Source organism: Scleropages formosus, chromosome 20 (assembly GCF_900964775.1).
Source record: "Scleropages formosus chromosome 20, fSclFor1.1, whole genome shotgun sequence".
In the NCBI taxonomy this organism is placed as follows: domain Eukaryota; kingdom Metazoa; phylum Chordata; class Actinopteri; order Osteoglossiformes; family Osteoglossidae; genus Scleropages; species Scleropages formosus.
Window position 1 is genome coordinate 2,096,609 of NC_041825.1, and position 18,293 is coordinate 2,114,901.

General features: G+C 42.6%; 1 protein-coding gene across 1 annotated transcript; it reads right to left on the reverse strand.

The window, feature by feature from the left end:
* Nucleotides 1-3,832: 3,832 nt before the first annotated feature.
* On the reverse strand, nt 3,833-16,515 carry LOC108919059 (LIM domain-containing protein 2-like). The gene is made up of 4 exons (XM_018726796.2): nt 16,354-16,515; nt 6,304-6,348; nt 5,135-5,271; nt 3,833-4,391 (listed from the first exon to the last, which is right to left on the reverse strand). Exons 1-4 carry the CDS (start codon nt 16,414-16,416, stop codon nt 4,238-4,240), a joined length of 399 nt encoding a protein of 132 aa, XP_018582312.1. The 5' UTR covers nt 16,417-16,515; the 3' UTR covers nt 3,833-4,237.
* Between the last annotated feature and the right edge of the window lie 1,778 nt (nt 16,516-18,293).

An 18,293-nucleotide genomic window follows, 5' to 3' on the forward strand; every position in this document is an offset into this window, starting at 1 on the left:
TTAATCGTTCCCCCTCCCCTTCTCGGAGCTGCACTCGCCAGCAAACGCTGTGCACCTACACTCTATATGTTCAATTAAATATGCAGATTCATTCATACAGGTAGCGCAGTGGTTAGAGCTGTTCCCTTCAGACCTAAGGTCATAGGTTCGAATCTCCTCTGCTGCTGTAATACCCTTGAGCATGGTACTTACCCTGAATTACTCCACTAAAGTTACTTGGCTGTATAAATGGGTAAATAATTGTAAATACCTTCATGCTCACTGTAAGCTGCTTTGGAGAAAGTGTCAGCTGAATGAATAAATGTAACTCAATATGTAATAAGTTAAATTCAATCTATATATAAGGTATGTTAAATTACAGTACTCACACCCACTTTACTAAGTATTGGGGGGTTACGATATATGGGGATCTTTCTTGGCACAAAGCAGGTCTTTCAGTACTGTGGTAATAAAGTCGTCCCTTGTTTTTCTGTGCAGAGATAGGGGTTATGACAACAGAAAAGAGCCAAATTTCACAATACTTTAATTCATTTTTTTTTTCTTCCAAACCAGAGTACAAAAGAAGACAAACACTTACAGGACATTTTTTTTTTTTTGGTTGGGGTACCCTGCACATCCATTTCATGTGTCATGTTATCTACACAATTCACCTTGATCATAGAATACAAAAATTACAAAAGAGGAAACAAAACAAAACTTCATTCAGCAGTAAGGCCACAAAGTCATTCCACAGCTCAAGTTCATAGAATGCACTTACTAGAAATGCTTACATCGTTCACCATGCTCTCCAAAAAAAAAAAAAAAAAACAAGGACATCTGCATTTCCAAAATGGATGTTATACATAAACTAGATACAGACATTGATTCCCCTAAAGTTCTGGGTACCACAGTAAAAACACGAGTACCTTTACAAGAAAACATCTACAAAATCTACAGCACTTTAGGGTACAGCAGTCTGACAACTGGCACAGTGTTCCTCAAATTGCCATGGAAGTGTGTTGTGCGAGGACCAGTGAAAACAAAATAAAAGCTCCACCTGTCCCTCAAGTATACACAGGGTTCTCAAAATGCAAGTCAGAGCTCAGTGAAACAACATTTTGAAAGCGCCATGCAAGACAGATCATGGAAAATGTACATCCTTATTGCAGTGATTTGTCTCTGAATCTTTAAAGGCGGGCCGGTGTGGGGTGGGAAATGATACATGAAATTTATTCTGGCGAACAGCCTGCACCCTGTTTCAACCAACTAAATATACACTGATGTGGACTGACAAAGCAGGTATATCAGACATATTGTTAAAATGTTTATGTATATATACAGTATTATCAGTTCCTAAATAAAGTTATATTTTTTCATTTACAGATACATGCTCGTAAAAGAAATAAGAGGGGCTTTTCAAAGCAGCTTGAAGCTGAGCATCAGTTGCGTCGTTCAGGTCAATTTCGACATTTATAATGATTACGTCTCCTGAGAAATACACATATTTGACAGTTTTAAACTTTGTTCAAGTGGCCCTAAAGTCACATAAAATTACATAAAATCCAAAAACAAGTCTCAGGCATGTGTTTAACATCCTATTTTGATATTAAAACTGAAGGGATTTTCTGGCTTCAAATGTGGAAATAAAACCTTCACACTTGGAACCTTGTACTTTTCCCTCAAATGTTGATGGTAAAGCAAACCACTAGGTGGCGCAATTTTGTGCTCATGGGAAAACTTGGAAGAAAAACAGGTAAGTTAAGGTGCGTTGGATAAAAACCTGCAGCGTATAGAGTGGTCACTATTTTGTTAAACCGAAAGTGAAACAGGTGGACAATGCAGAAAGTGCCGTCCTCATTCCCGTCCTTCCGCTGGAGATACTGGGATGGGATTTAACCCACTGAGGAACATTCGAGCCACACACTTGGTGCAGAACCTTAAACGTTGCTGTACGTTTGTACTGTAAATCCATTTTCAAGTTTGTGACTGTTGAACAGTAGTGGAATAACCAAAAGTTACCCAGGACCCAGTTGCCCGGGACCCTGACGACAGCTGAGCCATCTGGACACAGTGAATAATGCTGGATGTGTCCTTTATAGTGAAACACTAGGAAGTGGACACAGGTCTACCAGCAGGACAAATTCTCTCCTCACCTGGACCTTCCTCCTAAACTACTTTAACCGCACATTTAAAAGACAGCGATGGTGGGGATTTTTTTTTTTTTTTTTTAAATTTAATTTTCTGAGTATTTAATTAATCAGCTACAACTGGGACCCGGTCTCATTCCTGAGCTGTGTTACGTGTGATCTGTGAGGTAGGAAAGAATCAACCATTTCCTTCGCGATACATCCAGAGGGACGCAGAAACCGATGAAAGGTTCTGTTCAGCACATTCTGAGCTGCTGTTTTCTCTGTGCTTTACAGCACTGCTGCTTCGGCTGCTGCCTTGGGGTTTCCAAACAAGCAGGACGTGACATGGATAGACTGCTGGCATAACACACTCACATTCTCAGATTCTGCAGGTGAAAGCATTATGTTCTACGTTAGCAAAAATTTCTGAAAACACCAAAGATAAAACTAACTTAAAGACAATTCCTGATCATAATGTATATTATTAATTATTATTATTATTATTATGAGATCCACAGTCCCTAATGGTCAGTGGCTTATGCACATTCATTATTCACAGACTACAGGTACACACAAGTCCTGCTCCCCACTGCCACGCCAAGACGCACACTGTTCCAGCCGTCCGCCTTCGACCACAAGCGTGCGGCTGAACTGACGATGTCCCGGATCGATGCTACAAGTCAAACCCCAAAAAGCAGATGTGCAATTCTCCAAAAAAAGTACACAGAAAGCTGGCAGCAAAGGAGCAGGGATGCTAACTGTATGTCTAAAATAGAAGGATCCAGGAAAGTCCATGGTTTTAAAAAGATAAAAAATCTCTCTATGGGAACCACTGAGCCACATAAGCGAAAAACATGGTGAGAACAAACAGGTTTCCCTTATAAATGGTTGTAAACACAAATTCCTTTGAGAATCAATGTCTCTGCTTTTACAACAAGTGTGAGAGGCGAACGCTGTACCTTGTGATTTTCAGATACCCTGCTCACCCGCCTGTATATTCCACCCGTTACAAATACTGCCTGTTCCTGCCTTCCTGTTTGCCAATGCATTTTTCACAGTCGACGAAAATGTAAAAGAATAAATTGAGATAACAAATTAAGAGAGATAATACGATAGCTTTCAAAGTCCATTCTAAGATATAATGGTAATAGCATTAAAAAATGCTGTTTTATGAAAACTTACAAAGAAGCTAAATTGTGAGCGATATGTTCACCTGAGCATTCAAATTGTTTGGGACATAAAAGTTAAAGAAAATTCCTAATGAAAACGTTTATAATAGTATTATTATTATTATTATTATTATAGGGGTCCACAATCCCTTATCAGCAATTCCAAAATCCGAAAAGCTCTGAAAATGTAATTCATCAGTGTATTACAGTAAACTGTAAATAAATTGTAATCCTATTATATAGAGTAGTCTATATTTGTCTGACTTAGTATGGATATTCAAAATTTCACTGCAGAAATATTAATGCGCTGGATTATTATAAGGTGCTGCTCCAGACCCCGCTGGAGGTGTTGATGGTAATATATGACAAATACACCGTTTTAGGGGGTGCGGTGGCGCAGTGGGTTGGACCGGGTCCTGCTCTCCGGTGGGTCTGGGGTTCGGGTCCCGCTTGGGGTGCCTTGTGACGGACTGGCATCCTGTCCTGGGTGTGTCCCCTCCCCCTCCGGCCTTATGCCCTGTGTTACCGGGTAGGCTCCGGTTCCCCGTGACCCTGTATGGGACAAGCGGTTCAGAAAGTGTGTGTGTGTGTGTGTGTGTGTGTGTGTGTGTGTACCGTTTTACCTTCCTAAAATCCGAAAAATTCAGAATTCCGAAATACAACATGGCACCGAGGCTTCCGGATAAGGGATTGTGAACCAGTATTATTCTTATTATATGTTTTTGATGCATCAGAATCCTAACAAAATACAAAACAAAGTAACCTTTTAGAAAGGCACCTTTAAAATAACAGCAAAACCTAGCATTAATAGGCCTGCCTTAACAAAGTTTAAAATCGCCAGACGATCCATTAAGTTCAGTGGCGCTTGGAATGTGAGGAAGGTAGCAGTGTGTTCTGAAAAAGATGTCAATGTGCTGTGTTGGAGGGGTTGGGGGAAGAATGTGACCCACACGGGAATTTTCAGGCCGTTTTGGTCTCAGGTTCCTTGGTGGCCCACAGTTCCTTGTGCTGCCGGCGGCCGAAGCCCTCATCGTAGTTCCCTTTGCTTTTGAAGAGCTGCTGGTAATGCGGCTTGCAGTAGAACTCACCCTGCAGGGCCGCGTAGGAGCCAAGGCTGCCAAGGGGACACCGGAGATCAGGGCACAGAGGGAAAATGAGGACAAACTGAGGATTCCCACCCACTTATTCTGTTCCTCGAACTCACTACAGCTCTAGTATGGTACCAGTCAAAAATCTGAGTTCACTTGTTGGAAAATAGTTTTCTTGCGAGGCGTTCAGTTAAACATTTTCATCAGCAAATGAGCCAACGTCTTCTCGGTTCTTCTACAGCAGTTCGCAGAGACGTAGGACACTTGCTGGTTGCTTGGACTCTTCTATCCAGGTCATCCCATGCAAGTATTTCCCAAAACTCAGAGTTTTGACTGGTGCCATTTGTTAGTCCTTACCATTACAACAAAATAAGAGCGACTCATTGAATAACTCATAATGCAGAACTATATCATCAGAACTGCCGATAGTCTTCCGGCATCCAAGAAGTGTCTCAAATAGCTTCTTCTGGACCCATTTCCCTTCCAAGCTCCCAGAAGCTTTGTAAGTTAGTCCATCTCCACCAGTTAATTTTTATTTACATATTCCCCTGTTTGTATATCACTACAATATGTACGCTATGAAAACAGTCGAATAAAACAGATAAACTGTGCATTAATAATCTGTGTATGTATATTAAAGCATCTGCCAAATGCATAAAGGTAAATGCATACATACAAACTGCAAAATAAAAAACAGGGGTTCTAATGTGTCATACTTTGCACTCTTCCTAATAAAAACTGATCTGTTATATGACATCACTTTTCTTACCTAAGTTTGGTGTTGCAGTGCTTGCAGCAGAAACAGGATGAGTGGAAGATGAGCTTGTCCGCCACCAGTCTCTCCATGGGGTAGACGGTCTTCTCACAGGACGAGCACACCTCCCTCTGCATGTTGAAGCTGAAGGACTGAACCACAGACATCGAAAGGCAAACTATTTGAGTTGAGAAGGATAATAACACCTCAAAAAAGTCTGATCTTTTTGCTTCAGTGAGTTTAATTACTGTAGCATTATAATACTTGAGTGCAAACAAAATCTTTGCATATAGTCAGAATTACTGAAAAGGAAATTATTTCACTTTAATTATGATTATATGAGGTACAGGCATCCCTTGATTTACGACTTCTCTTCATCCAGAATTTCGGTATAATAGCTCTTGGCTTTCAATGGCCAGTCTTCAATTTACAGAACAAAAATCAGTACAACAAAATTTATCTGAAGCCTGTCCCAAAAAATGTAAAGTCATGAATTTCACAAGTGAAGCGGAAGTAAATGTAAATGTACTGTATTGTACTATAGTTGTCACTTCTGCATCCAGACCTCTCTGTGTGTAGGTGTGTTACAAGTGTGTGTTGCTTTAACAGAGCGGAGTATTATGGGAAGTGTATGAAATTCCACAGGGGTGTCTGTCAGTCATACTGGGTGTGTTACTTAACCGAATGATCGTGGAGACAGTAGAGCAATTAGCAGGAAATGTTTAGTTGATGGTTTTTCGGATATGCATGTGCATTTTAGCAGCATTGCGCAGTTTTAGAAAGTTGTTCACAATGTGACGTGTTCAGTAGATCCCTGCTTGGTTTATTGCTCATCCTGATCAATTAAAAAGAAAAATGTGAATTACCCCGCAGCAGTAAGTGTATAAATGCAAGTGTTTCATAGTGTGCTGAAATCATGGGTTGATAGTTATACAGGTATTTTACAGTGTTATAGTGATAACTGGAGAAATTCGTTTTGGGTTTTCGGTGGGGCTGGTTAAAGATTATTTATTTTTTCCCCAATTTCAATGCTGAGAAATAGGCTTGCAGAATCCGAAACCATTTTCAGGAATGGATTACTTTCATGAATCCAGGGATGCCTATATCATGATTGTATGAGGAGAGAGAAGGCCACTGAAGGGTGGAACCAGGGACAACAAGAAAGAGGAAGAGAGCAAAGCTACCTTGGAGCGCTGTACAGGTTTATCTTCAGAGGCTGTACTGGTGTCCTGCAGTTACCAGACAAAAACAATCAGATGAATTGTGTGTTTTACACTACCCAGTACACTTGTACTTTTCACATTAGAAGTCATCATGTCAACTGATCCAATCTCCTTTGCCTTTATATATCCTGTTTTGCAAGGTATCTGTAGTTCTAATTTCATTCACCACATCATTTTAGGTCTCTCTCTCTCACACACACACACACACACACACACACACACACACACACACACACACACACCAGTTCTCCATTTCAGTCACAACAGCATATAACAAGTAATTAAGTTTCACAAGCTGATGCCCCATGGGAATTATTTGAGTCTTTTGACATGACTACCTTTTTGGGGCATCTGGTAACATAGTGGTTAGAGATGCTACCTTTGCATCCAGAGGTTGCTGGTTTAAATCTCACCCACTTCTGTAGTACCTCTGCACAAGGTAATTACCCTAAATTGCTACAGTAAAACTACCTTGCTGTACAAATGGGTAAACACAGTGTCATTTTAGTCTTTATTCTATGCTACAGCAGCAGAATATTAGATAGATAGATACAACTTTATTGTCATTGCACAGTACAGGTACACAGCAACAAAATGCAGTTTAGCATCTACCAGAAGTGCAAATAGTACACACGCACACACACATCATCTGACACCGCTTGTCCCATACGGGGCCGCGGGGAGTCGGAGCCTAACCCGGCAACATAGGGCGTAGGGCTGAAAGGGGAGGGGACACACCAAGGACGGGACACCAGTCCGTCACAAGGCACCCCAAGCAGGGCTCAAACCCCAGACCCACTGGAGAACAGGACCTGGTCCAACCCACTGCGCCACTGCACCCCCCAGTGCAAATAGTGGAATTGTGCAAATGAACAAGTGCAGTTAAATATAAGAAATATATGTACAACAATTAAATAAATAGAATATGGCAGAGAGTATGTACAAAAGCTGTTGAGCAGGTAGCAGTAGGAATATATATAGAAATATCTATAGAGTATGTACAACAGTAGCAAGGATAATGCATCATGTACAGATAGTATACATATTATATATCTATATTATACATACATATAAATATATACATTTATCCATATTATATACACAAATATACACATACATATACACAAAGATAACTAGGACATTCTATGAATTATCAATTATTTACAATTATAATTATCATTATTATATAGAGATAACATCGGAAGTACAAGGTGGAGCAGAACCGCATAATGATTACAGGCAGTTAAAAATAGTAAAACGTCAGTGAGACACCAGTGACCTAATGGTGAAGTGTACAGTTCAGTAGGGTGATGACTGTAGGGAAGAAACTGGCCCTGAACCTGCTGGTTCTGCTGGAATATTATATTATGGAATATCTTTATTCATCTCCTGGATATACAGCAGCTGGAAAACAATCAAAGCCTGACAAAGCCTTGTTATAAATATATATATATAAACGTTATAACAAAAGGATGTTTTTTGGTGACGTTCACATGTAACCGTTTTGGTCAAGACTCTCGGTCTTAAGAGCCACTGGGTTCCACTTCCCGCTTGGCACACACGCTGACCTCCAGATTCAAACGCTGGCACACATAGACGCACCATCACACACACCGTTTATACAGTATATACTGATGCACAGAGCCACATTTGCCCGTGTAAATGCACTATGGAGGTATGCACACTTATACACACTCACACACAGCTCATGTTGCTGGCAGGCTTGAAAAATGGAAGAAAAGTCTCTCAAAACACATTTTCTGTAAAACAATCGCTGCATTCATATTACCCTTGTCGTGGCAAGCATGTTCATTAAGCATAATTAATACATTTATGTTAATAAATTAACACGGCAGCCATCAAAGGCAACGCTCTGAACATTGGGAAAGTAGCGGCCACAGCAAACACAATGGCACTTTGTCCAAAAAGGAAGTTCCATGGTAAATAAACACTGTGATTGTTATCTGACACTCAGCGGTCAAATACAAAAACATATGAAGCTCCCGAGGCTACGGTGCTCTGATGTCCACATAACTTTGGAACCACTTTGCAAAGAAGCTTCTGTGTTTTTTTTTTTTTTTTTTTTTTTTTTAAACTAACTTTATTTGGCTGCAGGACTAGTAAAAGGCATCAGAATTAATCCAGCCATACGCCCAGATCCATCCCTTTCCTGAGTGCCAAACAGGAGCTTCACAGCTGAAGCTTGTTGGCCTTACTGAGAACCTCACCCAAAACACAAGATACTTAGATGGCACTTAGAAGTTGTTTGATATAGGACTTTGGGTGGATGGACACAGGGAGGAATTTTATCTCATAGAGATATTGCGGTGACCTCCCTGTCCCCAGAAGATTTGTCGATGAAGGCTGGATGCAATCAGAAGGCCCTACGGAGATTAAACAGGAAGCGTGACCATTGTGACTGGAGGTGTGCCAGCAACATACCACATGGGGATGTGGCACTGTGGACGGAGTGGCACCGAGAGACTGAGCGAGTGGGGTCACCCACTAATGTCCACCAATGGCACTGGGCTCCGGGGGGTAGCTTTGGCCCACTAATGGCCTGGACTTCACCATAATTACTGTATATCCTTGCTGATTCCCGTAAAGCTCGAAACACTCCTTATTTGGACTGCCGGTCAGTCTGAAGAGGAGCTTCCAGTGTTTCCGTAGCCTAACGCAGCCACCCCACACAATCCTTTCATCCCAACTCCCCAGTCCGAGTGCTGCAAACACAATTCCATGAAAAAAGTATCGGCCTCCTTTCCAATCTTCTCTGTTTTTACTGGCTTTTGGAAAAGAAACTCATCAGATGTTTGTGTCAGTTCTAGTTGTACATAAATGGAGCCAGTACGGTTTTTATGTAGTTTCTGTGGTGTGGAAGACAGTGAGATGTGCAGCCATAGATGTGAAAAAGTAACTGTCAGTAACTGGCTGCATCACCTTTAGCAGCAATGACCGCAAGTACAGGGTCTCCCGTCACTGTAGAGGACTTGCGGGCCGCTTCCACTCTGCACTCTTTGCGCAAAAATATTTGTAGGTTTTTAAGATCAGCAGCTCTTTTCAGGTCTTTTCACAAAATTTCCACTGGACTCATGTGCGACGGGACTGCAGGGGGGCTCACATGAAAAAGGGCTATTTCGTGACATATAATATAATATAAAGGAGATGAGGTAAACCCTGGGATACAACATGAGGAGGAAAAGAAGGGAATGAATGAATGAAATGAGCTGCAGTGATGCTCTTGGGTTCTTAGCAATTTAATTTAATAAGTAGTTCTTTTCACTGTATAACCGCACGAGCAACTCGCTGAAGAACTGCAACTTCCTACAAACGAGTACAGAAAACAATGTCGACAGCTTCCTGCCCCTCTAAACAGCGAATGTTCACTCCTGCATCTCAGTAACCAAGGGGTGTGGATGCGTCCGCTCATCTTTAGCATTTTATGGTTAAATGCTCAGAATATTTTGAGGTTCACTATAAGGTTGATGTCTAGCTGGGTTAAAAAAAAGAATTTAAAAAAAAAAAAACTCTCAAAACAGTGCGAGTGATGTCAGGGGAAGTGAGCACACTGTAACGTCTGTTGAAATGAAGGCTGAAAGGTAACGTTGTGTAATCGCGCACGCTGAGCCTCTTAGAGAAGCGGTAACTTGAGAACTGTGAACACAAAACTGCCTTATGAAACAGGGCACTCTCTCACTCTCGCGCACGCACACACACACACACACACACACACACACACACACACACACACACACACACACGCACCGGCCTGCCCTCTTTTCTCTCTTTGCCTTATTTGTACATTGACACACATTACTGCCTTTCGCTGCATACACTAAGGAAACTGGCGGTTCAGAAAGAGCGTCACACTTCCTGTGTGGTTCCCTAGTGCCGAGAGCAGGGGGCACGGAGTGCGAGTGTTATCAGTGGCACAGAGGCCCTGTAGAACATCTCTCCTACCGAGGCCAATTTAGTAACAGGGCAGCGTCTGCTCAGCGTGGTCATGTGGATCATCCGAAGAGCTCAAACCCACCGGACATGAGAACTCGAGCTACGCTCCCGAATGAGCGGCTCGCTGTGCTAGATCTGAAACTGTTGTTTGCTGCTTTGGAGAACAGTGCCTGCTAAATAAATAAATGCAAATTAAGATTTAAACATATTTTGAATATATAATAGCTTTTAAAAGGTCTAAATACACACATTGACTGAAACCTCTTGTCCCGAGCGGGGTTGTGGTGAACCGGCGCCTAACCTGGCAACACAGGGCGCAAGGCCGGAGGGGGAGGGGACACACCCAGGACTGAGCGCCAGTCCGTCGCAAGGCACCCCAAGCGGGACTCGAACCCCAGCCCAGCCAGAGAGCAAGACCCGGACAAGCCCGCTGCGCCAGCGCACCCCCCGGGTTTAAATACAGAAAAACTTTTTAAAATCTCTGAAAGGATTTAAATGTATAACGGCTGCAAACAACACACACTTAATACACGTTTAATCGGGAATCTGCTTAATGCGACTAAGGAAGGCTGAACTCAGGGCTGTTGCTATTGTGCAAACACTTCCAGCTGAAAAAGGAGATTTAACATAATCTTCTGCAGCTTCAGGCTGCTTGGAAATTTAAGAAGGTACGACAGACAAACAGTGTGGGGGCTGGGGGGGTGCAGGGTGGCACCTTATGAGCTGTCAAATTCACAATGCATCTTTCCGCTTCATCTCTGCAGCTGCACGGACGACGACTCGCCAGCGCTGTTCAGCGAAACGAGTCGACACACACTCCTTCCCCGACACTGTAGCAGGAACGAGGTCCTCGGTCTCACCGGGTGAGGATGGGTTCTCGAACCCCGCACAAGCCCTGCTTAGCGACTAGGAGCAACGCGAGCCCTCTTGCCAGCCTAACAGGCAGACCCCAACAATGGCCCATCCGTGCATGAGCACATCTCAGGTGACCACGTACTGGAGTGACCAAACAGTCCGCTGCATCACAATATTGACTAAATATACCGCATTTCCCAGAATTTTTTTAAAAAAAGCTAACCGAAGCCCAAATTGTTAAAAAAAAAAAAAAAAAAAAAAATCACTTTCTTTAAAATACTTGAAATGGTTTTCAGGCGTGCAACTCTCACTACGCAACGCTAAATTTTTTTTCTTGAAATGCAGAATTGGCAGCAATTTACAATTGACAGTTGAATTGTCATGTTCTTTTCAATGGCCGCCTTCCCGTCACAGTGATCATCAGTAATTTCTCTCCTCAACGGTAGGATATCGGGCAAAATTAAACACTGTTTATTTGATATAAATAAATAAATACTTTGCATGTGATTTGGAAGTATTCACATCTACACCACATGAAAATTTTTAATAAATATAAATGTGTAACGAGATTATTGTCATTTCAAAATGATTAATAAAAAAATTATGTATGTGATATTAGGAAGGACCTGTCAATCAAATGAGTGGACCCCCCCCCCCCCCCCAGTGTGGTCAAGCAGGGATGAACTGATGTCCCTTGATTCAGCATGAAACGCCCTGCAGAACAAGATGTGTACACACCAGTGCCTTTTGCTCCCTTTTTCCCCATCACTGAATGTATGATGAGCTCTGAAGGCGCGCAGCGAGAACTTCGATGACGGAAACTTCACCGCATGCTTTGCTGAGGAAGTCCTTGCGGCCGAGCCGTCGATGCCAAAGCAGAATCGAAAAACACACAACAAGTGAACAAGAAACACATTACTGCTGAAAATCACATGAAATATACCTGCTAAACATCAGCCACGTACCATACTGAACAGGGAATTTAGCGCTACTCTAAGAATAACAACGGTTCCTCCATTCTTCCTTTTTTGGGTTAGTGTTAATTCATCATCTCAGGGGGGGGGGGGGGGGGCTGGATGTGATTAACGTTAAAGGCAGGAGTGCTCTCATCCTGGGGGGAAGCCACCTAGTAGCAGTCTCAGTCTCAGCCCCAGGGCTAGGAGGCATGGTGAAGGTGTGGGGGCTGCAACCCCACTCCGTATGAAGCAGCTTTTCTCTCAATTTACATATTTCAAAAACATGTTTCTTGGGGGCAGTGTTGTTATGAATAAGGAAGTAGGTAAGAGCAAAGAATTACTTTATGTCCATTATGCAGTGCTTCAATATATTGAACGTCCTATATGTTTAGAGCAGCATCTATTATGGCCACTTATCCTACATTAAATATGTATTCAGCGCATTACATTTACATTTATTCACTTAGCAGACACTTTTCTCCAAAGCAACTTACAATGGATACTACGTAGTGTTACTAGCCCACACTACACTGCTAGATGCACTACTTACAAGGGGCTACTCATCCATGCATCAGTGAAACACTCACATACTACAGGGAACCTGAATAGCATGACTTCGGACTGTGGGAGGAAACCAGAGCACCCTGAGGAAACCCACGCAGACACGGGGAGAACGTGCAAACTCCACACAGATTGAGCGGGGATCGAAGCCACGTTCCCACACACCACCCAGACACTGTGAGACAGCAGTGCTACTCGCTGTACCACCACACCACATTATTATTTCATTACTGAGTTCTGTCAGAGAAAACACTGCCAAAAATTCTTTTTCTCCACCATTCGTTAGGTCACAAAAGGGAGGCATAACAACTTAAACAGCAGTCCACTGTGGTTGGTACATTTTTCAATACGTTTACACACTATTTCCTTAACTTCATCTATCGAATGATTAATGATTATTAGATGATGTTTTTCTCCAAAGCAACACGCAGTGTTAGGTTTTATTTACTTACAGCTGGGATGACTTTTGAACATATTTCTACTTAAACCGTGGTTTTCTGTAACTTTGCGCGAGTTGATGTGTCCATACGGAAGAATATTAACTTGAAAATGTACTATAGTAAAACTTGGGTTCAGACGAGTTCCAAGGGTCAAGATGTTTATTTGCTCTGCAGTGCAAACAGGGCTGGTTTTATCATCTGACAGACCGAGACAATCAGTACTCATTTTAGTCGCAATTTTTCTACTCAAATAAAAAATAAACTGTAATCTTGAAAAAAATAAAATTAAAAAAAAACTTTAATAATCAAACTTTTATTTAAAAACTTGAAAATCTGGTATCTAATGAACTGTGTAAATGCTGTACGATACACTAAGCCTTTGAAATGCTCCAGTTTAGATTTCAGTCACTAAGATATACATTTGAATTCTATGCATTGTTTTCATAAATGATCACATAAAAATTAATGTATAAATTCAAATGTTACTTTCCCTTCTAGGTGATCTGTGTGCATCTCTCGCTTTCCCTCTATATATATATATATATATATATATATATATATATATATATATATATATAAATATATACACATATATGTGTGTGTGTGTGTGTATGCATGTATGGGTCCTTTATTCATTTAAAGTTAAAAGTCGAAGAGGTTGATTCTTGCACGGTACACACCGGTACCATGTCTGATAAGCCCTGCATTTCAAGTCCAAAGTACTGCACCTCCAGATGGGTCATTTCTAATGGGTCCTGCCTATTTCTGGGGCATCTCCACATGGGACCAGACGGGGTATGATCCCAAAAGGCTGAGCACATTAGCCCAGCGCTGGATTCTCACCAACCGCCCAGTGGCCTTAAATCGGGCCACCCATGTACAGTGCCAGTGCTCTGGAGCAACAGAGGGAGCTGCTAACAGACCGGCATGCTTTCACATCCCTTCTGTGGCCCATATATGGCATTCTGCGCTTTATCCTTTGTCGCACGAAACACCTGCTCACACTTGAGTGTGTTTAGAGCACAAATATGCCATGAGCTATTAGAGCTATTACAGTGGGTGTGGAAAGTATTCACACCCCAGACTGCTGCCACAATCTATCTGATTACTTGTATATTAAAAGTGGTTATGGCCCATCAAAATGTTAAGTATGTTTTGCTGACCCTTAAAAAAATTCAGCTCAAAAGTATCACGACTTCCAGTTGCGATAAAGTAAATTGCGGTAGCTAACTGCCGAGTGAATATTTTCGACAGCTATTGTAAGTCTGGTGGCTTGCCAACTTTGTACACCTTTACAAATAATATTAATAATATTAAATAATATGAAATCATAGAATGACACCTCACCTGAAAATGCATGTTTTAGATGTTATGGAATGCACATCAGCTGGACTATTTCACCTAAAAACTGAAATCCTTTCGGTTTCCTTTCCAAAAGGGCAGCGTAAGTATGTGCTTTTCCACTTTGCCACTGAAAATACCCTGAATTCTTTGTCCCTGTTGTAGGTCCTATGCTTGTGTCAACACCCGAGTGTCTTCACCGTGACGTTCAGGGCTCATCTGCACTGCGCTGCTGACATACAGACCACTGTCTCGAACCCCTTGCCAGTCCCTGGGGATGGCAACTGTTGTGTCGCTTCAGAGTGGGGGACCGTAGTGGAAAAAAAGCCACGGAAGACAGCGACTGTCTGCACAAATGTACGCATGTATAAAAGTCCCTGAAAATGTGGCCTTTCTGTACTTATTTATATATATATACAGAGAGGCAGCACAAAATGCAAATTCGTAGTAAATCGGTGTAAATAACCTGGATGGCACTGATCTGCATCACTGAGCAGCACAGACAGCAGGAAGCGTGTTTAAAACATGCGCTGTGACACTTTTTGTTCCATGCTGACAGTGTACATGGTGGAAAAATATGGTATTTACTTTGTTAAAAATGCAGAAATATGTCTCTCAGACTAGAGGACCCCCTGCGGCTCTCTGCTCGGTCTCTTCTTATGGAAGAAAGAGGGGCAAAAAGCACATTGTACTAACAGTAGGGATTCAGAACCAGGGCTAAGAACTGATTCCGCTGAAAATGTGTGTGAGTTTCACATGTCGGGAGCCTCTCAGCTTTGCCCACTCAGCACTTACACTCACCAAGTGTAACTAGTGGTGGCACCACGGTATGCAGCTCTTAAACGGAAGTGCAGCAGAGGTTAATGTGGATTTTAAAAACGTCCCTCCACTGGACGTGTCAACACTGGTGTCTCATCATCACAGTGGCAGATTTTTGATTTGATGGTTCATCTGAGGTCTTCACAGCCACTCATGCTCGACTGTTTTGGGGGGGGGGGGGCTCCAGGGACTCGGCCGCAAGCCGTTTATGTAACCGTCCGTCCCCAGACAAGATGGCATGGTCTTTAAAGAGCGATGTCATCACACATGATTAAATAACGCCCGGCCTCTTCAAGCCACCATCCCGGAGAGGGGCGACGGGGGCCGGGGATGGGGGTGCTCCGGGGCGACAGCGGTCGCACCTGTGGCTCACACACACCTCAGAGTGACAGCACGTCGACAAAAAACACCACTTGTAGGTGGAAGTGGAGCACGGCACAGGGAGCGCAGGGCCTGCTGACGGCTCGGCGAGACTCCACACACACACACACACACACACACACACACACACACACAGACTTCACACACCTTCTCCCCATGATTATCACACAAAATGAGCTTTAACTTCCGCTGGTCAATTTAGTGAACACAAATAGTGAACAAATAGCATTACATACAGGCTACCTAGCTCACATTAATTATGTCCAAAAACATCCAGTAAAGTACATAAGAATAACAATAATAATAACAACAACAATGCGGGTGTTTGTCGTATATAATGTATACATTCATATGCATCATTTTCTGTGACCTATTGGATAATAATAATAATAGCAATAACAATGTCTGTGTTTGAGTGTCTATGTATAATACTGTATACACACACATATTATCATAAGGTATTTCTGTATAAATATTCCATCATGTGTCATATTATATAAGCGTAGTCAGTGCTGCTCAACTGAGCGCTGAGGGCTCTTCACACACAGTGAAAAGGTGACGGGGGGGACCGCTCCAGTGTCCAGCGTTCAGCCTCCAGCGTTCAGCGTCCAGCGCAGATGCGCTCTGATCACGTCTGATGCTCCGCGCGCCGTCCGGCTGCGCTCGGTTGCTACGCTGTCAGTGCGCGAGCAGAGCGGATCACTCACCATGGCTGCTCGCTGTCTGGACTCGCTGCGGGGACAAAGGGGACGAAGCGCTGCGCCTCTCATACACGCGGAAGAAGCCTCCGATCGCGGGCGGGTTCGAGCTGCGTCTGCCGTCTGCCGCGTGCCGCGCGTGCCCTCCTCCCGTCGCCGTGTAGCGGCGCTTCGCTCGCCGCTTCTCTGCTTTATCCGCGCGGGAGGGGCGGGGGGCGTCGCGTGGCTCTCGCAAAGGCGGCCCCTCGAGCCACTCCGCCCTCGCGACCTCCCTGCGCGAGCCGAGTGGAGCCGCGTTCCGCTCCGCGCTTTTACACCTTTGTCTTCTGTAACAAACGAGATGCACAGAATAATTATAACAGCTATACTAATTATTATTCTAAAATTACCTTTTCTTTTTGTGAGGAGGGAGGGGATGCGTCAGCTAAAAATGGCTAACCGCACAACTGCTAGTATTAAACCCGGTTAAAAGTGATTACTAAAACCGTACTTATTTTCAAATACGCGCTTTCATTTTTTTTTTCTTTTTTTTTTTTTTTTTTACCACTCAGGTGAGTGAGTGTTTAAGTAACGAGTATGTGGAACGAAGGAGCCAAGAGGACAAACACCTTCGACGAAGGCTTCGTCGCACCGGGTTTTGTACCAACGACGTCGCCGGTCTCGTAGCGAGTCGCGCTTCTTTAAAACGAATTACTGCAAAAAATATTAAATATTCACATTTATTTTTCGCTCGTGTACCTATGTAAATAACACAGGTGTGACGGATAGTCTAATATAAACTGAAGAGCCAAACTGGAATCTTTAGTAACTTAGTGCTTGCCAAATTGAATGAAGTGCCTCAGAAAACGCAGGTTCTGCTTCTGTTTAGTCTAACTAGTCTAAAGTGAAGCATTTCTTTCTTTGCTTATGAAATAATAAATAGACGGATAAAAGACAGCTGTAAAATTGTAAAGGAGAAGTTGCCCACACTGTCACATAGCCAGTTTCTCCACTTTTTTTCTCATTTCTCGCATTTCTCAGTTGTATCTCGGAAGTTTGATGACCGTTACCGCCCGGGGTCGCGAGCTCAAAAAACCTTTGGGTCACTTTCTACCAGCTTTAATTCTCAGGCGAAAATATCAATAAATGGTAAACAAATGAGCACATTCATAAATACAGTGCTGCTTGGGAGTATGTGAGCCCTGCAGTCATGGTTAATATTACTGTATAAAATATTAAAATAAAAATAAAGGTTATTTTAATATTCTATACAGTAATAATGACCATAACCATTGGCATAATGGGCACAAATAAATGTTTACTATTTTCACACCCCTTTGAGTGTTAAACTGATAAAATGAGTAAATAACTATGATTTACAACCCAGACTTACCTACCTGGTTTAACCAGTGACACTTGGGCTTCACTTATTTTTACACCTTTACACTACTTGTGTGTTTCTGCTACACACATGATTTCCTCTAAACAACATGTGGAACTGGTCATTACACACCTATTATTTCAGAAGCTTCTGCTAATTATTTTTCTATAGAATAATAATTACACCTATTATATCACATGAGAAACACTGATTCTCATTAAGTACCCATTTCGTGGTAAAATGTTATTATATTAGCATTGTTCATTGAGCTGTATGCCGGAGGATGTGTTTATTGTGTTTAATCTGTCCAGTAAACACTAATAAGGACTTGAACCCATGAACCCCTGCAGTTGGTTTGTGTTGACAGTACATGTTTTTGACACACGAGGGCATCACCTTCAAAACTTTCCACTGGCCACTCACAGCATTGTTTAGCTATGAAATAGATTAACTGAATTTATAGGTCTGTGTGTGTGAACATGAGTGTGTGTGAGTGTGTGTGGCTACCCTGCGATGGACTGGTGTCCCACCCAGGCTTATTTTGGCGATCTTGTGTCCTGTCCTCGTTGCCTGTGTTTCGCAGGGTCAC